General features: G+C 41.7%; 1 protein-coding gene and 1 pseudogene across 2 annotated transcripts in view; one reads left to right on the forward strand and one right to left on the reverse strand.

The window, feature by feature from the left end:
- Nucleotides 1–4,862: 4,862 nt before the first annotated feature.
- On the reverse strand, nucleotides 4,863–5,322 carry LOC113913306 (annotated as a pseudogene).
- A 2,047-nt stretch (nucleotides 5,323–7,369) lies between these two features.
- Nucleotides 7,370–23,564, forward strand: part of SCP2 (sterol carrier protein 2) — a 98,149-nt gene continuing 81,954 nt past the window's right edge. The window contains exons 1-5 of one of the 2 annotated variants that reach the window (XM_027623157.2): nucleotides 7,370–7,538; nucleotides 15,311–15,368; nucleotides 16,002–16,073; nucleotides 18,564–18,695; nucleotides 21,877–21,941. In XM_027623157.2, coding sequence (XP_027478958.2) covers nucleotides 7,470–7,538; nucleotides 15,311–15,368; nucleotides 16,002–16,073; nucleotides 18,564–18,695; nucleotides 21,877–21,941 — 396 coding nt within the window. In that variant the 5' untranslated portion in view covers nucleotides 7,370–7,469. The remainder of the gene's footprint in view (nucleotides 7,539–15,310; nucleotides 15,369–16,001; nucleotides 16,074–18,563; nucleotides 18,696–21,876; nucleotides 21,942–23,564) is intronic. The other variant, XM_027623164.1, reaches the window with a different exon arrangement.

Here is a 23,564-nt window from a genome sequence, read left to right on the forward strand (position 1 = left end):
TTTTCTAAAAAAATGAGATAGGTGGCGATATTAACAAATGTGATTTTCTTGATAGTATATACTGACATTCCACTTGATATTACATTATGGAATTTGAAATGTCAACATTTGGAAGATTTGCTTAACTCAGTAAACTAACATTTTCCAAATAACCAATGCCTAATGTAATAAAATCATACTTGGGTAAAATATCTGAACAAAGGGCAAGATAAACCAACGGATTTTTTTTTTAAGATTTTATTTATTTGACAGAGCACAAGCAGAGGGAGAGAGAGGGAGAAGCAGGCTCCCTGCTGAGCAAGGAGCCCAATGTGGGACTCGATCCCAGGACCCTGGGATCATGACCCGGGCCGAAGGCAGCCGCTTAACAGACTGAGCCACCCAGGCATCTCAAACCAACAGATTTTAACGTAGAAGAGTACAGAATTCATCAATATGGTTTCAGATGGCACGCTGTACCTACCCTTCAAGAAATTACCACTTGCTAAGTTTTAGTGTAGTATCAAAAAAGAATGTCAAAAAAAAAAAAAGGAATGTCTACAGTTATTTGAAAAGGCAACTAAAAATCTGTGTGAGACCAGACTTTCTTCATATACATCAGTCAAAAGACACAGCAGTTTGGTTGCTGAAGCAGAAACGAGAGTCTATTTTCTATCAAGACAGATACTGAAGAGATTTGAAACAATGTAAAATAATGCTACTCTTCCTACTAATTTTTTTTGTGGGGGAGCATAGCTATTTTTCATTAAAATTATTATTTATATTCAGAAGTAGTGGGTTACTGTTATTTTTTAAAGATTTATTTAGAGAGAGAGAGAGCAAGTGCACAAGTGCAGGGAGGGGCAGAAGGAGAGAATCTTAAGTAGACTTTCTGCTGAGCATGGAGCCCAACACCGGGCTGGATCTCAAAACCCATGAGATCATGACCAGGAAGCGGATGCTTAACCAACTGAGCCACCCAGGTGCCCCAAGTTTACTGTTATTCTTAAATAGCTGATAAATGAATGTTTTAAGATTTTCTCTGCTTTAATTTCTGTTGTGGTAAATATCATAGATATAATATACACAAAACACTTTTGAGGTAAGAGCATAAAGGTGTCCTGAGATCAAAAAATATTTGAGAATTGTTTTGTAGCAATGTTGCATTGATCTTTCCACAAGGCAAACTGCAAATGACATTTTATAATACCTCTGAAGTACAAAAGACACAGATGTCTTTTAAGTACTGTTCAATTAAACAAAAATTTTCCCACACTGCATTGAGTGGATACAAGGAACAAATTCCCGGAAGGGACAGTGGTGAAATGAGAAAAATGATCTGGATTCTAACACAGACGTAACAGTCTGTTTAGACATTAGTCCCCCTATCTTCAAAATGAGATCAGAGTAGCCTATTTTTAGATTGTTTTCAATGGTCAATTCCATGAATCAATTCAGGGAACCCTAAATAGTGGCCCGCGGGAGGCATCTGGCCATCTGGTCGTCAGACTGATTGGCTGTCATTGTTTTAGAGAAGTGCCCGAGGAAAAAAGTCGGTTGGAGCTGAGTGAGCCTTCCTTTCAAAAGGGTAATTGATTTTCACTTACAACCCAATCCAACCCATCAGACTTGCCCCTGCAGATATCTGCATTTGCAGCGCCTGGAATGAAGGGCTTCTGAAACCCGTTCCAAATCTCAAACTATAATTTAGTTCCAGAGACAGAGTGTCTGGGTTTCCTTCTCACTCTGCCACTTGCTGGCTATTTGATTTGGGGCAAATTAACTTCTTTGAGCCTGTTTCTTCATTTGCAAAACAGGATAACACCACTGACCTCAAAGCGCTGTTAGGAAGCTTAACGGGGGGGGGGGGGGGAGGGTGGCCCAGTGAGTTAAGCATCTGCCTTCGGTTCAGGTCATGATCTCAGGGTCTTGGGATAGAGCCCCACATCGGGCTCCCTGCTCAGCAGACAGCCTGCTTCTCCCTCTCCCTCTCCCCCTGCTCGTTCTCTCTCTCTGTGTGTGTCAAAGAAATAAAATCTTTCTCTTTTTTCTAAAAGAAGCTTAAGGAGGTGTTGCTTGACAGCGCTTATAGAGTTCCTGGTAGCGAACAGTACTAATTATTAACATCAAAGCTCAGAGAGAGTATGCCCTCGTCTTCCCACACCCACCTTAACCAACTCCGTTTTCCCAGGAGCTGACGACCGCACTCCCCAGGATGACGCTTACCCCCATAACAACTCCCAGATATCACAGTTCCACATCCGACGAAGACATACAAGATCCCCCTTCAGATTTCTACTTCTCCTTTCCACTCAACCTTTCCTGAGCCCCTGGCCTGTACCGGGTTCCTACCCCAACACAGCTCTGCACAGTTGCCAAACCACTGACCACTGCCCCCAGCCTCTTCTTCCCATCCTGGACCAGTAGGGCTCCCTTTCCCTCTGACCAGGGACCACCGTGGGTCAGGCAGTGGTGGCCCAGGGCTCTCTTGCCTAAGATTCTGTCTGAGGGAGCCTCAGGAGAGACGGGAGAATCACTGCCCGAGGGACGGTTCCGGGGGCTCGAACCGGAAGCAGCCCCTACACTGTTTGCAGTTCCCTTGGTTACTGCGGGGTTCCAGACCAATGGCGGTGGAGCCCCGCGGACTGAGCCCACCCCCAAAGGGCGTGATGTCACGCCAGCGCTCTGGAACTCCTCTTCTGATCTCTAGGTCCAATCCGCGTCCCGGGGCTGCGGATCTTAGTGCGTCTGCGCGCTGGAGGGCTCTTTGTGTCCTGGTGCCCAGGCGCCCGGGGAGCTGCAAACTGAGGTAGCAAAGGATTCTCTGGAGTCGTTGTTAGACGAGGTGGCCCTGGAGGGGCTTGATGGCTTGTGTCTGCCCGCGCTATGGAGCCGTCTATTGATGCTAGTGCCTCCCTTCCCGCTGCCTTTGGAGCCGTACACGCAGGAGTTCCTGTGGTGGGCCCTTGGCACGCACCCGGGCATCAGCTTCTATAAAGAGCCTCGGGAGCGACCCGACTTCCAGCTCCAGGACCGGTCAGCGCCTGGCCCTGAGGCGAGCGGGCGGGCTCAGAGGCCAGCGTCTTGGACTTCTGTTTTGAAGCCAGTGTCCAGTGGACGGCGAGCATTTGTTACATAATGATTAATCTGGACCCTGTCACTTGTTGTTCTGTTGGGTTGGTAACCCTGTCTTATCGGCCGATCACATTGCTGTCTTTATTGGCTAATCAGAGATTCAAGAAAGAAATCTCCACTTAGTAAAAGCCTCTTCAGTGCCTTGCTTTATGCTAGGCTCTAGGGATAGGCAGGAAAGGGAGATTCTTTGCCCCTTCTCTGAGCAGCCGGGGATTTTACTAAATTGACCTAGTCCTAGCCCAGTAGTTCTTTACCTAACACAGTGGGGGCTTCTTAGAATCACCTGGAAGAATCGTTCTAAATATTGATGCCTAAGCTCTACTTCCAGAGGCTCTGATTCAGTAGGGAATGGGGTCTGGATGTGGATGTTTTGAACCTATGGTGGTTTTTATTGGAGGTGGTATGGTGGGTATAATCCATATAACTTCTATAAGGCTTTTTGAAAAAATGAAAATAGCCTGTGAACTCGACGTCCATTTGGTTCAGTTTCCCTCCTGGTGTAAGGCTATCTTCTGCAGTATCCTTGAGACTGGTCAGCATCAATTTGAACATGTGCCTTCCCCCAGAGACAGGGGACTCAGCCCCCTGCAGAGGCAGCATGCTCAGCCTCAGAACATCTTCACTTGCCCCAAGTTCTTCCTTTGGTCTTATAGCTACCCTTTTCCCCCTCCTGCCCAATGGCTCCTCAGCCAAGGAGTTTCTGCTAAATGAACCCCTGGCCTTGCAGTCCTAGGAACAATTACAGGAGGTTTCCTAGAGGGAGTGACCTTCCAGTTGTTCTTTTTTTTTTTTTAAGATTTTATTTATTTGACAGAGAGAGGGAACACAAGCAGGGGGGGAGTGGGAGAGGGAGAAGCAGGCTTCCCACTGAGTAGGGAGCCCAATGTGGGGCTCCATCGCAGAACCCCGGGATCATGACCTGAGCTGAAGGCAGACGCTTAATGACAGAGCCACCCAGGTGCCCCCTTCCAGTTGTTCTGATGCTTTATGTCACAGAGATCTGTAAGGGGCTCTTATCACAGACCCTTAGGGCAGGAAGGCGCATCTTTATACACACACACACACACACACACCCCTCTTTTTTTTGTAATAGTTATGTTCTAAAAGTTGCTGTGAACATTAAATTAGTGAATACTGAGCCATTGCTCCTAGGAAAAATACAGGATTAGACTTCTGCAAGCCTCTGGTTTTGTCAACCTATCAACACATAACCTTTCTTGTTTTATGTTTCAGTTTAAAGGCACCTTATTTAGTATATATTGTTGATTCATTAACATTGAACTGAAGGCCAGTAGCACTTAATTCATGTCTGAACTAAGTTTATCTAACACCTATTTTCTTCATAAGGCATATCATACCCTTTTTTTTTAGCAATTACTATATTGGTTTAGTTAATCATATTTCATAGAAGCTGAAAACACTCATTTCTCCTTTATATGAATAACCCAAAGCACTATAAATTACAATGTGCAGAATACTATATAAAAGAATTCTCATAAAAACTGGCTCTTTTTCATCATGGGGCAACTACTGTAGTCTCCTCTGACTTGTACAGCATCTACCTGAATGCATATTCTTCTTTGTGACGATGTAAATTTAGGTAAGTACAAATCATAGCAAAAAAAAAATGACCTTGGAAATAACATCTATTTCCATGACACCAATACTACAGTTTTTGGAGTCACAGTAAGATACACAGAATTACATCTGTAATTAATATGAATGCCAACATTTCGAGCAATAATTTGTTACACGGCAAACAAAATCAAGAAAGCAACCATCAAACAAAAGAGACTCATAGCTTCAGACAAGGCAAATTCCAGGATAGCAATGAGGACAGCTACTACTTCGGTGAAAGGTTTCTGGCATAACCAACGATAAGGCTGCCAAAGACTGTTCCAATACCAGCACCAGAACCAGACACTCCCACTGTTGCAGCAACTGCACCAAGAAATTTGGCAGCAGTATCAATGTTTCTGCTGATTACACTGGTCTGAAACTCCCTTTGGATTACTGAGACACACCATTCTGGGCCCCATTAAATACCATAGAGCCCTTGTGGGTTTACTTAATTTCTATTCCTGCTATCATCTCTCCAGTCCTAGCCTCTGGGCAAGATAACGCTGATGGAGAAATTGGTCTGTATGCAACTCTGGATCCAACTCGAATCAGAGTGGGTGTGCAGGCAAGCTTGATGCAGGCGAACATCTTATGCAGGGCAATGCAGCTGGAGGACCTGGGCGATGGGCGACCTGGTCTCCTCTCCCGAGCTTCCCTTCTTCCTGGGGGGTGTCTGCCACAGTGACGCTGCAGAGATCAAAGGATTGGCCCCTATGATGCCCTTCACGCACTTAGGAACACTAGACAGTACTCCAGGCACTATGCTTGTGTGCCATTTTAAACAGCAAAAGCACAAACAATAAGCACAAAAACATGAAAAATGTAGCACTAAATATCATGAGACAGACACTTGTTGGCAGCATGGGAGTTGAAACAAGAAGGCAGCGGGTGTGGTATTGTTCTACCTCAGCTGGGAACAGATGCCTGGGGCAACTCAATTTTTTTGGCCACCTCGGGAACTCTTGAAGTACTGATTTTGGGGTTATAAGTAAATTTTTGTGAGTAGGCAAATTTGTAAATTCAGAATCAGCAAATAAAAATCATCCTACATGTACATATATATTCCTTCCATTAAATGCTAAAGGTTTTGCTGCTGTCACCATTTCATCCTCACAAAACAACGTATGGGAACTGTGTATTGGTTTAAGATGTCAAATCCACTTGTTTATGACTTAAGTGCACTTGTTTTGATCTAAGTGTGAATTTGGAAGGCCATATGAGGATGATAGCAGCCAAGCTGTTGTGCTACCAGGTGCTTATAGGTAGGAACATATGGAGAAGCAACTATGACATAATGGACATTTAAACTTTAAATACCAAGAATTTATGAGGACTTACTGAGAATGTTCGGTCTGGGCAAGGCTACTCTTTGCTGATCTAAACAGATCTCTGAAGATCTTGAGACATTTGTTCCTGTGGTGGCCAGGCTACTCTTGGTCCTCAGTGGTGTTAAAGACACAATGGTCTGAGAAAAGACATCTTTTCCTGCCTTGGTAAGGCAGTCTTTCTGGGTGGTGGTCAACAGTGCCAGCTAGCTGTGTGCCCCAGCAGCAAGGAACGGAAGCTGGCAGCTGATCCCCAGCTTAGTTGGAAGGATTGATTCACAGAGGACCAACTCGTAGACAAGCACATCACAACTAAACTTGGACTTTATTTCATCTCCTTTTTGCCTGGAATTATAATGTAATTAATCTATCTTTGGTTTGGAATATATTTTTTTTATTTTTTAAAAAGATTTATTTATTTGACTGGGGGGGAGCCAAGTAGGGGAAGCGGCAGTCAGAGGGAGAGGGAGAAGCAGGCTCCCCACAGAGCAGAGGGCCCCATGCAGGGGATCAGGGCCTGAGCAGGAGGCAGACGCTTATCCAGCTGAGCCACCCAGGTGCCCCGGGAGTATGTTATTTCTTCATTAGCTTATTAGGAGACATTAACCTGTATGCTACTGGCTTGTGAACTACTACTGTTATAAACTAGAGTCCCTACAGGGAACCTGTGCTATATAAACTATTGGCAAAGACAAATCTCAGTTTCTGGGCATAATTTGCTGGAGCGAAACAAGAGTGAGTTTCAGAGATTAACAAAGGTGGTCACATAGCTAGTAAATGATTTTTGGTTGTTTTAGACAACCAAATACTCGCCACGCTCTTGGTGTACAGCCCTACGAGTTTTAACACCTGCACTGACTCTTCTAAGTACCAACAAACACTAACAGAATACAGAACAATTACAACACTCCACAAATTTGTCTCAGGCTACCGTTTTGTGAATCTGGTTTCAGGCCAACGCCAGTCAGGCCAACTCTCAAGTCAGTCTCGGGTGCTGTTCCAGGCCACACTCCCTCTCATCATAGAGCACTTAAACCCCAATGGCTGTACTAAGTTATAAAAGTTTTTCTCCAACGTTTGATGTGGACTTCTTCTCCGACCCGCTCCTGAGCCGGGGACCAGAACTTCGGTGGGCTAGAAGTAGAAGAACTACTCACTCCCTTCCGCCACTTCCGGCGCCTCTGCGCACGCGGAGGGCCCTTCCTCTCTCTTTCTCTCAGCCTCTCCCCCCTCCCCTCCGAGTGCCCTCCCCCCGCCCCCTCACCGCCTCCTGCCCCGCCCCCTCGCCGCCTCCTGCCCCGCCCCTGGCTCTGAGTGATCGCTGGCGTCGCCGCTGTTTCAGTCTGTGCAAGCTCGCGTCAGCTGCTTCAGGGCCCGCTGCACCCGCCTCCGCCCTGCACGACCTGAGCCATGCCTCTGGCCACCTCAGAGCCTTGGCCTCTGCGCCGGGTGTTCGTGGTGGGGGTTGGGATGACCAAGGTAAACAGAGCCGCGGACCCCCAGAGGCGGGGGTCCTCTCTGTCTGGGAGAGGCCGGGGAGTGGGGGACCCCCGAGGTTACCGGGAAACGGGGGCCCAGGTCAGGGCCAGGTGCTGTGCGGTGGTTTGCCCTTCCTACGGGGCGGGGTTCCCGGGCGTCCCACTGCTCAGCTCCGGCGTCTTGGCTCTTGGCGACTCGGAGGGGTTGCAGTTTAGGGTTGTCTCTGAAGTGTGGTACTGTTCGGGGGTTATTCCTGCGGCCATTGCTTTCCCGTTCCTCCTTCCCTTTTTTCCCTGGATTAGAGTTAGTGACGGACGCCCCAGTAAAGCCCACACTTCCTTTGATTCTGAGTGGAACCCCAAGGTATGTGGACCTTTGATGAGGCAACATCCTCCTTACACTGGAAAGGAAAGCGGGTGGGGACGGTCCCCGGCTCTACACACCCAGGAATACTCTCCTGTAGAATCCCTTTACAGTTAGAAGTGAGGATGAGGAGGAGAAACAGTGATGTTCAGTGTCTTGGCACAAGTGGCAGGTTTTCTGGATCCTCTGACCTCCTTTCTGTTCCTCAAATGGTACTCTGCTTGGTTCTTAGGAAGCCAGGGTCCCCCAGTCTCATTTCTTGTCACCCTAACCACTCCCATGTGCTAGTAATGCCAAACTGCTGTTAGTTTCACCCCACACTCTGTTTTATGCCTCTCCTGCTTTGCTTCTCTTGTTCTCACTACTTGTACTTGGTTGACTTCTTTGTGTTTTTAAAAGACCAGTTCATCTTCTCCCAAGAAGTCTCTTGATCCTCCTGACTTTCGCACAGAGCCCTGTACTTACCTTTGCTTCAGTGCAGCTATCCCCCGCTTTTGGAAAGTTCAAGTTCCACCACTTGACTTTCACAAAAGGCATAGGTTACTACCTATTTTTGTTAACTGAAATTCAAAGAGGATTTTTGCTTGTAGAAAAAGGCAAAACTTGAAAATAGCATCCAGCATTTGCTCTGCAGGGAGATGTTACTGAGGCAGTGAGCAGCCCAAGCAGCTGCCAGAGTGGGACTGCCGAGCTCCTTCCCTGAAAATACATTCAGCATCTCAGCATTACGCTGCCATAGCTTTGAACTGTGTCTGTGAGCATCTGTGCTTTTTCTTGATTTATTTTGTGCATTCATTATCAAGATGTGTCCTAAGGTATCAGAAAAGCCTAAGAGGTTATGTTCTGGGGTCCAAGAACACTCAAGAAAATTTCCAGATAAGTTAACGGTAATTGCTTCTTCATGTTATGCCATTTCAGTTTATGAAAGTTTTCGGAGGAACACGATATTTTTGATAGCAGGGGAAACCCGGACTTACTATGTTATACTGAAGTTCTCTGTTTATATGTTCATATTCTTCCTTAGTATGTAAGCTCCTCCAAGGTGTGTACCATGTCTTAATTTGTTGCTGTATCTGTAACACCTTGAAAATGCCTGGTTCCTGAAGATCCTAATGAATGTTAGTTAGTTGGACAGTACTAAATGGATATACTTTGTGAAAGAGAGTTTCTAAGGGGAAGTTCTCTTTCTGAGAAAACAGCCTTAAAATTTTTATTATCTTACCAAATGGGGTGAGAGTACATACTTTGATCAAAACATGTGAGTAGAAAAGTCAACTAATCATTATAAAGCAGATACTTGGAGTTCATCCTATTGTTTCATGGGAGAGGGGACTTCTAATATAGGTGGACAGTAAAAGCTTTTTAAGTATGACATTCATGCAGTCAGGTCCTCCATTGGCTGTTGAATATCTGATTATATTGGCGGTGTAGAAAAGCACAGAACTTTCTAACCCTTTGGGAAGTAGTTTGTTTCTTTTTCCAAGTTAGGAGGTGGAGGTGTGGGCAGTATTAGTTACAGTATTGAGGGAAGAGATTGGGAGTGTGAAGAACAGCTTTATTAATGTACTTATTCCAGTTCCTTCTAGGTTAGATATTTTGGAACTTGGGACAGGGTTTGACGTAGAGGGAGAAACTTACTAGATAATACTTTAAGCTCTATTGGTAAATGTCTAATGGTTGGGTTCCTGTGTTATGGTTCTTAATTTGAATAGCTGAGTTCCCGATACAACTTGAAGTTCCCTTAATAAGGTTTTATTATCAGTGTAGGAAATAAGTTAGAATTCCTATGGTGGATGTCAACAGGTTTTAATACAACTAAATCACCACTACCACCAGGCTGACAGCAGGCCAAGTCCCTTTGCTTATGCTGCCTACCTTCTGATATGCCCTTTTCTCATAGATTTTCATTCTACCTATTTCAAGAACTGATCTGACTTCATCTGTTTCGGCTGCAATATAACAGCAATACAAACAGAGTGGGTAGCTTAAAAAACAAATATTTATTTCTCACAGTTCTGGAGGCTGGGAAGTCTGAGGTCAAGGCACTGGCAGATTCAGTGTCTTGTGAGGTCTTGCTTTCTGGAGCATGGACAGCTGTGTTCTTGCTGTGTCCTCATACGGCAGAAGGGGTGAGGTCTCTCTCTGGGGTCTCTTTTATAAGTGTATTAATACCATTTGTAAAGGCTCCATCATTATGACCTCCCAAAGCCCCCCACCTCAATCATTCAATCACATTGGGGATTAGATTTCAATACATGAATTTTAGGAGGACACAGACATTCAGTCTATAGCAGAGTCTAAGTTCTATATTTTTTTTATTTCTATTTCTTCATATTGCTCTAAGTTATTCTGGTTACCTTTTTTTTTTTTTTTTTGACATTCTGGTGCCCTTGTAGTTGGGACCAAATAATTAAGCACTTAATTTTTCTAATAATTTTATGTGTGATAATTTCATAACCCACAGAAGAAATACATCTTATATTACAACCTCATACACACACACACACACACACACACACACACACAACTGAAACAGGTTTGCTAAAGCAACACTTATTTGGGGAAGCTCTAGGTCAAATGTTCTAGGTTCTGAAATAGATATATTGAGAGGAAAACAAAGTAGTGGAGGAGGACCTGTAGATTAAAAAAGAATTAAAAGAATCATAAAATTTTCATAAACGGGCAAGACTAAACTGTAGTGCCTACAGATACATACTTGGATGATAAAATTATGAAATATTACAAGAAAGTGATTACTGTAGGAGTGAGGATAGTAACTACTATGGGGGTGGAGTGGAGACTGAGATTGAGAAAGAGTGCTTAGAGAAGTTTCTGCTAGAAGGCAATGTTCAGTTTTTTGGTGGGGGTGGTGGTATCAAAGATAAGGAATGGCACACACTAGGTAAGGATTACCTTACATTGGGTAATTAGGAAAGTTTTAATCAGTAATATATTATTGGGAAAGGGAAAAAGTCCCGAGTGAACTCAACTCAATTTTGATTTATACAGAGGTGACTGGGTGTTTTAAAGGGAAAATGAGGGAATAGGGAGTGAGTTGGGGCTCAGTAGTGTCAGGGAAGTGAAAACTTATAAAAAGTGGGAAGAGGGGCTTGGTCCATGTGAAAGCCATCTGGGTTTGCTAACTGGCATTTATCCAAACTTAGGCTCCTACTTTCCCACAGGGAGTTAGAGACAGGGACCTTATCTTCTGGTGTTTGTGGGAACAAATAATAACTTCTTTTTGGTAGCCTTAAGGCACTTTAAGTAGGGCTAGGGTCATCCTAGGGATGTGGACTTGAGCTATTAGAAACTGTGTTAGCGTTTAAGTCTTTATGGGCCAAGCCAGAGGCTTAGCTCTCAGAGAAGCCTGGCTAGAGTAGAAGGGGAGAAGGGAATCTTTGTCAGTGGTGGCAAGAGTGTTTGCCTTACAATAATTCATTAAGATAATATATATATTTACTTTTATTATTTAAATAAAAACTTTAAACAAAGCTAAAACTTTATTTTTATTTTTTAAAGTTTCATTTATTTATTTACTTATCTATTTATTTATTTATTGGTGCAAAATGGTAGTTTTATTCAATCACCGGGACAAGAACTGTGGGCAGAAAGAGCTGATGCCTAATTTATTTATTTTTATTTATTTATTTATTTTTGGATTTTATTTACTCATTTGAGAGAGAGAGAGAGACAGACAGTGGATGAGCAGGGGGAGGGGCAGAGGGAGAGGGAGAGGGGAAGCTGAGCTGGGAGCCTGATGCGGGCTCAATCCTAGGATCCTAGGCAGAGCTTAATCCCAGGACCCTGAGATCATGACCTGAGCTGAAGTCAGATGCTTAACCAACTGACCCACCCAGGCGCCCTTAAAACTTTTATTATTATTATTATTTATCATTATTTTTTAAGATTTTATTTATTTATTTGACAGAGAGAGACACAACTAGAGAGGGAACACAAGCAGGGGGAGTGGGAGAGGGAGAAGCAGGCTTCCTGCCGAGCAGGGAACCCGATGCGGGGCTGGATCCCAGGACCCTGGGATCATGACTTGAGCCGAAGGCAGACGCGTAATGACTGAGCCACCCAGGCGCCCCTTTATTATTATTTTTTAAAAGCTTATTTATTTATTTATTAAAGATTATTTATTTGACAGAGAGAGAGAGAGAGAGAGAGAGAGACAGCAAGAGAGGGAACACAAGCAAGGGGAGTGGGAGAGGGAGAAGCAGGCTTCCCGCTGGTCAGGGAGCCCGATGTGGGGCTCCATCCCAGGACCGTGGGATCATGACCTGAGCTGAACGAAGGCAGACGCTTAACAACTGAGCCACGCAGGCGCCCTTATTTATTTATTTTTAAGTGATCTCTACACCCAGCGTGGAGCTTGAACTCACAACCCTGAGATCAAGAGTTACATGCTCTATTGACTAAGCCAGCCAGGTACCCCCAAAAGGTTAAAACTTTTAAGAATGAGGCAGTTGATAACTCTAGGGGAAAAAAATGTACCTTAAAGGAAGTGTAATCATAGCACACAACTTGGCCCAGTGTTGAGACATATTTACTTAATAAGGTAAACACTGAGTACTGATTTAGTAAAAAATTACTTATTCAGTTGTATAAGTGGGATGGGGGAAGTGTAAATGTATATGTGAGGGGGTCTAAGAGACCTAATCCTTACTGGCCCGTATTAGAGATTGTGGTATAATTTCTTAAATTGTTTAAAGAAGTAATAGTATAAGAATATTTAGGGGCGCCTGGGTGGCTCAGTTGTTAACCATCTGCCTTCTCACTGCCTCCAGCCTATTTCTTCATTCATTCTCCACATTGCATCTGAAATGATCTAAAATGCAGGTCTTTTCAGGGCGCTTGGGTGGCTCAGTCGTTAAGCATCTGCCTTCGGCTCAAGTCATGGTCCCAGAGTCCTGGGATCGAGCCACATCAGGCTCCCTGCTCAGCGGGAAGCCTGCTTCTCCCTCTCCCACTCCACCTGCTTGTGTTCCCTCTCTCGCTGTCTCTCTCTCTGTTGAAAAATAAATAAAATCTTAAAAAAAATAAATAAAATGCAGGTCTTTTCATCCCAGTCTCTCTCTCTGTTTTTTAAAAGATTTTGTTTATTTATTTGAGAGAGGGGGGAGAGAGAGAGTGTGCATGCGCGCACACACACAAGAGCACATGAGTGGTGGAGGAGGGGCAGAGGGAGAGGCAGACTCCCCACTGAGCAGGGAGCTTGATGCGGGACTCCATCCCAGCACCCCGGGATCATGACCTGAGTGGAAGGCAGATGCCTAACTGATTGAGCCACCCAGGCACCACCCCCCGACTCTTTTTTAAAAAATAGGGCTTTATTTTTCAAAGTAGTTTTAGGTTTTAGGTTACAGCAAAATTGAGCAGAAAGTAGACTTCACATATGCTCCCTGCCCCCACACATGCCCAGCCTCATTCACTATCAGTAATCTGCACCAAAATGGGGCATTTGTTATAATCAATGAACCTACACTGACATATTATCACTCAAGATGGGTTCACTCGGTGTTGAATATTCTAGGTTTGGACAAATGTATAATGACATGTATCCATTATAGTATCATATGGAGTTGTTTCACTGCCCTAAAAATCCTCTGTGCTCTGCCTATTCATCTCTCCCTTTCCTCAACCCCTGACAACCACTGATCTTTTTACTGTCGCCATAGTTTTGCCTTTTTCAGAATGTCATATAGTTGGAATCATACAGTATGTAGGCTTTTCAGATTAGTCTCTTCACTTAGTAACATGAATTTAAAATTACTCCATGTCTTTTCATGGCTTGATAGCTCATATCTTTTTGGGGCTGAATAATATAATATCCTGTTGTTTGTATTACCACAGTTTATTCACCTACTGAAGACATTTTGGTTACTTACAAGTTTTGGCAATTATTTAAAATTCCTATAAATATCCCTGTGTGGGTTTTTGTGTGGACATAAGTTTTCAAATCATTTGCATAAATACCAAGGAGCACAATTGCTGGATCATATGTTAAGAGGATGTTTAGTTTTTTGTGTGTTTTTTTTTAAGATTTTATTTATTTATTTGAGAGAGAGAGAGCGTGCACAAGTGGGGAGCAGGGAGCCTGACGTGAGACTTGATTTCAGAGCTTCGGGATCACAATCTGAGCTGAAGGCAGACGCTTAACAACTGAGCCACCCAGGCACCCGAGGATGTTTAGTTTTGTAAGAAAGTGCCCAACTGTCTTCCAGAGTGGCTGTACCATTTTGCATTGCCACCAGCAGTGAATGAGACTTCCTGTTGCTCCACATCCTTGTTAACATTTGGTATTGTCAGTATTTGGATTTTGACCCTTCTAATGGGTGTGTAGCAGTATCTCATTTTTTCCCCTATCTCTCTCTCTTTGTTTTTTTTTTTAAGATTATTTATTTATTTGAGAGGGAGAGAGAGTGAGCGAGAGAGAGAGAGAGAGAGAGAGAGAGCAGGGGGAGGGGCAGAGGCAGAGGAAGAAGCAGGCTCTCCACTTCAGAGAGAGCAGGGAGCCTGAGCAGAGAGTCCGATGCAGGGCTCAATCCTGGGACTCTGGGATCATGACCCAAGCTGAAGGCAGACGCTTAACCGACTGAGCCACCCAGGCATCCCCAGTCTCTTTAGAAAAAAAGAAAAATCCATTGTTTTTAGAATAAAGCCCAGACATCATAGGAAAGCATATAAGTTCCCTTTTGAATTAGCTCTAGAACCAGACTGTCTGAAATTTCAGCTTCACTACTTAATTAGCTATGTGTCCTTGGGCAGATTACTTAATCTCTCTGTACCCTTTCTTGTTGTAAAGTGATGGTAATAATAGTACCTACCTTTTAGGATTATTGTGAGGATTAAGTAAGTTAAAACATGAGAAGTGCTTAGCATAATGCAGAACACAGTAAGTGCCCAATAAGCATTAGTAGTTATTATCATTTGGTCCTAAGTTACTTTTCTGTCCCTGTCACTTGCCGAATCTTATTTGTGCTTCAGCTTCTGCAACATAAAATTGTTTACAGTACCTAGATTGAGCCATATTCTCTCGCTTCTAGGTCTTTGTCCTAGAATTTTTTTTCTATCACTTGGCTAACTCCTACTCATTCTTAAAGACTTAATTTAAATGTCAGTTCCTCTGGGAAGCCTTTCTAGTCCTCATTTTGAGGCTAGGTAGTTTTCTTTCCCAAATTATTCTGTACTTAAGGACACGATAGTGCAATTGCCTGTTTTCCACTGGACTGGAAGCTCCCCAAGGGCAACGACTGTACATTATTTATTATCAGAGTCTAGGAGCATGTTAGGTGCTCAGTGTGTTTTTGTTTAAATTAATTGATAAATGAATTTTTGGAGTGCTCTGTTGTGAGAAAAATCTAACTATATTTGCTTCTATTTATTATCTCCTTCTGTATTTCTAGTTCATGAAGCCTGGACTTGAGAATTCAAGAGACTACCCTGACTTGGCAAAAGAAGCAGGTAATATAGAAAATTTAGCTCTTTGAACATTGGACTTATTGTGTCATCTGCCTTGATTGTGGAACCTTGGAACCGTAAAAAGAAGCTGAGTCAAGGGAGAAGGACCTATACAGACAATTGCCTAGTGATTCATTAGGAAGGACAAAGGGAAAAGAGCTTGGGCATTCTTAGCTAGATAACCATGGCAAACAGTGGCCTGTGATTTTATGTACTGTCCAACTATTTGCTGGGACATCAAAGGGCTCTGTGGGAGTCTCCCTTTCCCCCCCCCACAATAATGATATTCTTTCCAACTTTGTCCTTTAGATGTGCAGTGGAGCCACAGAGATGAGTAAGGACCTTGAGGTTAAGGAGCTTTAAGACTTTGGGATTTAATATATTTATAGTTAGGTATACAGTTAGAACAGAATATGTTAAGTATCAAAAAGGAGGTGTGAAAAAAGTAGTAGCTTAGCAGAAGAAACAGTTACTTCTGAATGGAGAGATCTGAGATGAATTGATGAAGGATTTGTCATTTGAATTGAGCATAGACTATTTAGAGGCAGATCTACTCTGGGAAAACTAAACTTAATTTTGACCCACCTAAGGCAAATACTTAAAGCACTCTTTGATAAAACCCTTTTGTTTTTGTAGGCCAGAAGGCTTTAGCTGATGCACAGATCCCTTATTCAGTAGTGGAACAGGCATGTATTGGCTACGTTTATGGTATGTGGTAAACTATATATTTTAAAAATGTTTCACCTAATCTAGCAGCAACTTCATAAACAATGCAGAGGCATTTGTGAATTTTAACCCTCCAAACTCAGAATTCAGAGTCTTATTTCCATCATTCCTAGATTTCCCTTATGTGTCAGCCTAGTTTAACATATGTTTTTTGCCATTGTTTATTGCCAAAACAGGAGATAAATTAAAAAACATTGTTTATCTTTAAAAAAGAAAAAATTACCCATAGTTCTACCATGTAAAGATAATTACTATTCAGAAGATAAATTTTTGTTGTTATCTTAAAATTTGTATTCGTTGACTTTTTATATCCAATACATTTTTAAAAAGATTTTATTTATTTCTTTGACAGAGAGAGAGCACACAAGCAGGGGGAGTAGGAGAGGGAGAAGCAGGCTCCCCACTGAGCAGAGAGCCCATTGTGGGGCTCAATCCCAGGACTCCAGGATCATGACCTGAGCCGAAGGTAGACGCTCAACCACTGAGCCACCCAGGCACCCCCAATGAAAATTTTTCATTAAACTTTTTCCTAACTAGGAAAAGAGTATATACTAATTGTAAAAAAAAGAAAGAAATAAGGAAACACAAGAAAAACACAAGAAAAAAGTCACCTTAACCCTATTGTCCAGTCCAGAAGTTATTACCATTAATTTTTTTATGTTATCCTTAGTGAATATGAATGCATGTGAGTATGCATGCACAACGAATTTTCTCTTAAAGAAAATAAGGTCCTGGGGTGCCTGGCTGGCTCAGTTGGAAGAGCATGCGACTCTTGATCGCTGGGTCATGAGTTTGACCCCCATGTTGGGTGTAGAGATTACTTAAATAAATAAAACTTAAAAAAAAGAAAAAAAAAGGATCCTAGTACTTTTTGGTAATCTACTTTTCTCTTTTAGTAGAGTCCATATTCCCCACTAAATCTTCTTTTAGGGGCTCCTGGGTGGGTCAGTCGTTAAGCGTCTGCCTTCGGCTCAGGTCATGATCCCAGGGTCCTGGGATCGAGCCCCACAATGGGCTCTCTGCTCAGTGGGAAGCCTGCTTCTCCCTCTCCCACTCCCCCTGCTTGTGTTCCCTCTCTCTCTCTCTCTCTCTGTCAAAATAAATAAATAAAATCTTTAAATAAAAAAAAGATTAAAAAAAGTCTTCTTTTATAGTACCATTAACATTTTTTCAATTAAGTTTTTTTTTTTCTGGAATAGATAAAATATGTGCATGGTACAAAAATGCCAATGGTGGATGGTTATATGATAGAGAGTCCCACTCTTATTCCTGTCTCCCTGTCTCATGGTTCCCTTCCCTTAGAAAGCCAATTTCACTAATTTCTAGTGTATCTTTGCAGAGGTGATTTGTACATATCCAAGTATGTGTGAGTGTGTAAGTTCATTTTTCCCCTTTCTTTTGTTACACTCATGGTAGCATAATAAACTCACTGTTTTGTATCTTGATTTTTTTTTTTTTTTACTTAGTAGTTCTTGGCTACTGTTCCAAGTTATATCGTTAAGAGCTTCCTTGGTCTTTTTTTTTAATGATAACATAAAATTCCATTGAATAGATATATCATATAATCCACTGCCTTTTAAATGACATTTAGAATGTCCCCGGTCTTTTTACAGCATTTTTCATGGCTGCATGCTTTTCTAGTCTTGGGGATGTTGTAATGATATCCTGTTCTTGGACATTTATTTATTTATTTATTGGACATTTTTAAATTATTTCTAATTTCTAGTTATCGTAAAAGGCTATAGTAAGCATTACTGTAGATGAATCTTTGTGTTTATCTGTGTTTATTTTTTTTGAGATTTCAAGATATCAAGAGCATCCTCAAATTTACTAGGTCGAAGAGATGCACAATGTATTTATTGGAAAAGAAGGCCCTGAACCTTGCTGTTTCCCTGAAGACTTCTGGAGAGTCTGTCCCTTCACATGTTCCCATCACATTGCTCCAGCATGTCCTGCCTTGATGATTTTGTTACTTGGGAAAGGGAGTCAAATGTATATTCAGCTTGGATCACTGTTTTTCTGGAACACCCTGCCATACAGGATCTTTTAAACTTTTTGAAGTTGTAGAACCTTTATATGAAGAGAAAATCACAGCCTTTTAATCAATTGATGTAGTTTTAAAGATTTATATCTGAAGTAGAAATGAAACATTGCTTCCTTTATCATGTGGTCCTAGACAGATTGAATTGTTTGCTATTACTTGGTCATTTCTCTACTCTCCTATGTGTGTGACATGTAAAGAAAGTACACATATACTGTGTTTTGAGGATTTTTCATATTTGGAGTGTAAATAATGCTTAATGCAAAAACTGTTTCTGAATAAGATGTCAATAGTTTACTGTTGTTCCTGTGTTATATGCACAAAGGCACAACACTGAAAAAAAAAACCCATAATGTGGTATCATGTTGCATTGCAGCTTCATAAATTCCCATGTTGCAGATATTATAGTTTTTGTTTCTTTTTCTATACAGGTGACTCTACCTCAGGGCAGAGGTCTATCTATCACAGTTTGGGACTGACTGGAATTCCTATAATAAATGTCAACAATAACTGTGCTACTGGTTCTACTGCTTTGTTTATGGCCCGGCAGCTGATTCAGGGTGGTAAGGATCGCTTCTTTGTCTAGTGTACTGAAATAGATATGGGGTTATTGCTCTCCTCTTTTATCAGTTCTCTACATGACCATCAGAGGGATTGCTTTATACCGTATTGAGGTCTAATTTATGTACCAAAAATTCATCTTTTGAAACTATACAATTCAGTCTTTTTTAGTAGAATTGCAGATTTTACGAACCATCATCACTATCTAGTTTTATTTTATTTTATTGTTATTTTTTAAAGATTTTATTATTTATTTGACAGAGAGAGAGAATGAGGGAGCACAAGCAGGTGGAGCGCAGAGGGAGAGGGAGAAGCAGGCTCCCTGCTAAGCAGGGAGCCCAATGAGGGGCTCGATCCCAGGACCCTGAGATCATGACCTGAGCCGAAGGCAGACGCTTAACCGACTGAGCCACTCAGGTGCCCCTCCACTATCTAGTTTTAGAACATTTTTATCACTGAATAAAGAAACCCTAAACCTATTAGCAGTCACTCCCCGTTTTCCCCTCTCCTAAGCCCCTGGTAACTACTAACCTACTTTCTGTCCCTGGATTTACCTATTCTAAACATTAAGTGAATGGAATCATGTAATATATGGCCTTTTGTGGCTTCTCTCACTTAGCATAATGTTTTCATTGTTCATGTTGTAGCATGTATCACTATTTCATTCTTTTTTATGACCAAATAATATTCAATTGTATGGATAGACCACATTCATGTTGTAGCATGTATCACTATTTCATTCTTTTTTATGACCAAATAATATTCAATTGTATGGATAGACAAATTGATGTTTAAACAATTATCAATTAATGGGCATTGGATTGTTTCTACTTTTTGGCTATTATGAATATGCTACCATAAATATTTATGTACATTTTTTGTGGCCATATGTTTTCAGTTCTCCTGGGTATATAGCATATTCTGTATTTCCAAATATTCCAGGGTCTTTTATTAGGCCCTGTATTCTGTTCTACTGCTTGATTATTGATTATTACTCTACTACTCAGTGTTTTATTTTTTTTTATTTTTTTTTTAAAGACTTTTTATTTATTTATTTGAGAGAGAGAGAGAATGAGAGAGAGCACGAGAGGGAAGAGGGTCAGAGGGAGAAGCAGACTCCCCGCTGAGCAGGGAGCCCGATGTGGGACTCGATCCCGGGATTCCAGGATCATGACCTGAGCTGAAGGCAGTCGCTTAACCAACTGAGCCACCCAGGCGCCCCTACTCAGTGTTTTAATTGTTGGAGCTTTATAATGTCTTTTTTAAAAATTTTATTATGTTATATTAATCACCATATATTACATCATTAGTTTTTGATGTAGCGTTCCATGATTCATTGTTGGCGTATAACACCCTGTGCTCCACGCAGTGTGTGCCCTCTTTAATACCCATCACCAGGCTAACCCATCCTCCCACCCCCTCCCCTCTAGAACCCTCAGTTTGTTTCTCAGAGTCCATAGTCTCTCATGGTTCGTCTCCCCCTCCGATTTACCCCCCTTCATTTTTCCTTTCCTACTATCTTTTTTTTTTTTAAACATATAATGTATTATTTGTTTCAGAAGTACAGGTCTGTGATTCAACAGACTTATACAATTCACAGCGCTCACCATAGCACATACCCTCCCCAATGTCTATCACCCAGCCACCCCATCCCTCCCACCCCCCACCACTCCAGCAACCCTCAGTTTGTTTCCTGAGATTAAGAATTCCTCATATCAGTGAGATCATATGAGACATGTCTTTCTCTGATTGACTTATTTCACTCAGCATAATACCCTCTAGTTCCATCCATGTTGCAAATGGCAAGATTTCATTTTTTTTTGTTGTTGTTGGCTACATAATATTCCATTTTATATATATACCACATCTTCTTTATCCATTCATCTGTTGATGGACATCTTGGCTCTTTCCATAGTTTGGCTATTGTGGACATTGCTCCTATAAACGTTGGGGTGCACGTACCCCTTCGGATCACTACATTTATATATTTGGGGTAAATACCCAGTAGTGCAATTGCTGGGTCGTACGGTTATTGTTTGATAATGCTGTTGTCTTCTGTCCCCCTCACCTTATTTTTCTTTCTCTTCCCCCTTCCCCTCCCCTCCCCTCCCCTCTCCCTTCCCTTCTCCCCTTCCCCTCCCGTCCCTTGCCTCCCCTTCCCTTCCATCTTCTCCCCTCCCCTTCTCTTTCTTTCCCTTCAGTAGGCTCCATGCCCAACATGGAGCCCAAGGTGGGGCTTGAACTCACAACCCTGAGATCAAGACCTGAGCTGAGATCAAGGTTCTTAACCAACTGAGCTACCCAGGCACCCCTTTTTTTTCTTTTCTTTTTCTTTTTTTTTAAAGAAAAATTTTAGGGGCGCCCGGGTGGCTCAGATGGTTAAGCATCTGCCTTCAGCTCAGGTCATGATCCCAGGGTCCTGGGATCGAGTCCCGCATCGGGCTCCCTGCTCAGCGGGAGCCTGCTTCTCCCTCTGCTTCTCTCTCTCTCTCTCCCTCTGTCTCTCATGAATAAATAAATAAAATCTTTAAAAAAAAAAAAGAAAAATTTTAGTAATTCCTGTTTTGATGTTCAGTTGAACTTTAACATCATTTTTTTAGGCATCCCCTCCCTCCAGAAGTAATTCTGTTAAGATTTTGATTAGGATCCTTTAAAATTTTTTTAAAAATTTTATTTAGTGTTTTAAAATTCAAAATTAGCTGTTTATATTTCTTTTCACTGAACCATATCTCCATATTAATAAAAAGTTTTATTAACATATTGGGAATCAAAAGAAGAATTCAATACTTTCCTAATTTTTCCTCTTATCTAGAATCATGTAGGGCACCTGGGGGGCTCAGTCAGTTAGGCATCTGCCTTCAGCTCAGGTCATGATCTCAGGGTTCTGGGATTGAGCCCCATACCAGGTTACCTGCTGGGTGGGAAGTCTGCTTCTCTTTCTCCTGCTGCCCCTTCCCACAGCTCATGCTCTCTGTCTCTCTGTCTCTTTTTCTCAAATAAATAAATAAAATCTTTAAGAGAAATAGAATCATGTAAGAACTTTCCCTAATTTTTCACTTATTAAACATTTTGTAGGATTATAGCATCTTTTTCCATTTTATATAAATTACTTAAAGTATTTAATGGTATTTTGTTAGGTGTCTGAAAATTTAATTTTTCATAATAATTACATTTTCTTTCAAGGTATGGCAGATTGTGTCTTGGCTCTTGGGTTTGAGAAGATGGAGAAGGGATCCATTCAAACAAAAGTGAGTCTTATTTACTGTTATTCTGGAGTTGTTATAACACTGTGAGAAAACTTTTCCCGTTTGACTACTATGAATAGAACCTGTTAATAAGCAACATAAAGCGTAACTTGGCATAATTATTAAATGAGCTGATAGAATTCACAATCTGAAAAGTGACATTGCCTATGTATGCATAAATTCTGGTATGTCAGAACAGTAAAGAATCATAGAGATGATTTGGTTTAGCTTCTTTACATTGTCAATGATGAAACTGATGTTCAGAGAGGTCAAATAATTGAATTTGAGGTGACTTACCTATTTAATCTGAGAGTCATTAATTCAAAAATTAATTCCATTTAACAAATTGAAGAGGATTACTAAAGTATGGGACTTCTGATTCTGGTAGTGGGAAGCCAGGTTATTTGAACCAGTTCTCCTGATGACAACTAAAATATTTGAATAGAATCTAAACAAAAAATCCTAAAGGGATTGAAGTGTTAAAGAGAGAAGAGGAATTGCAGGTGAATGCCAGAGAATTAAGATCAGTGTTTGAAGCTGCTTTTGCCTTGAATGCCTTTTCATCAGGAAGCTGTGAGATTCAGTTTTGACGGCCCCCTAAAATGAAGAGGAAAGTAGTCAAAATTCAGGTCTTCCTATGATCAGAAGTGTAATAACCACTCCCCACAATAAAATACGGGCTCTGTGGGAATAAACCCTTTGGGTCAGGGTGAACCCAAAGAAAAACTGTCCCGTCGCCTATGTCCTCTTTTCTCCATTTTCATGAGATTACAAGGAGAATTGACGTGGCACTGAGCAGAACAAGGGAGAAAAGAGAAGGAAAGAAATCCCCCAGAAAAACCTTTCATTGATAATTAATAAACCATAAGCTATTCCTCATTGAGATTGCTACCAAAATTCTTATTACAGGGCAGTCAAAGAAACCTCAAACCTTGAATCGAGTCTAAATTGGTTCCAGAAGGCACTTAACAGACACAAGTGTGAATTTGCTTTGGGAGCGTTTTCTTTTGGAGGCTTTGAGAACTCTTCAAGTAATTTTCTAAGACACACAGTCTAAGATAACCAGGCATTAAAGAAACAGGGCACCATAACTGAGCACCAGGAGAAAGAAGGCACAGTAAAAAGTGATCTCTGAAGACCTCAGAAACTGGATTTATTGAATACAGATTTAGATGCACTTACCAAGTTTGAAGAAATAAAAGACAAACTTGGAAATATCCTACGGGCATAGGGACACTGTGAAAAGGGACATTATAGGCATGAAAAAAATAGAGTTTATAGAAAAGAAAAATAATTAAAATCAAGAAATCAGAAGATAGGTTTAATAGCAGATTACCCATAACTAAAAAGAAAATTAGTGAAACTGGACTAGATTAGAAATAATTATCTAGGGGCGCCTGGGTGGCTCAGTCGTTGGGCATTTGCCTTCGGCTCAGGTCATGATCCTGGGGTCCTGGGATCGAGCCCCACATCGGGCTCCCTGCTTCTCCCTCTCCCACTCCCCCTGCTTGTGTTCCTTCTCTCGCTGTGTCTCTCTCTGTCAAATAAATAAATAAAATCTTTAAAAAAAAAGAATTATCTAAAATACACTCTAAAAAGTATTCTTATCTTTTAGAAAAAAGATGA

This window comes from Zalophus californianus, chromosome 4, assembly GCF_009762305.2.
Source record: "Zalophus californianus isolate mZalCal1 chromosome 4, mZalCal1.pri.v2, whole genome shotgun sequence".
NCBI lineage: Eukaryota > Metazoa > Chordata > Mammalia > Carnivora > Otariidae > Zalophus > Zalophus californianus.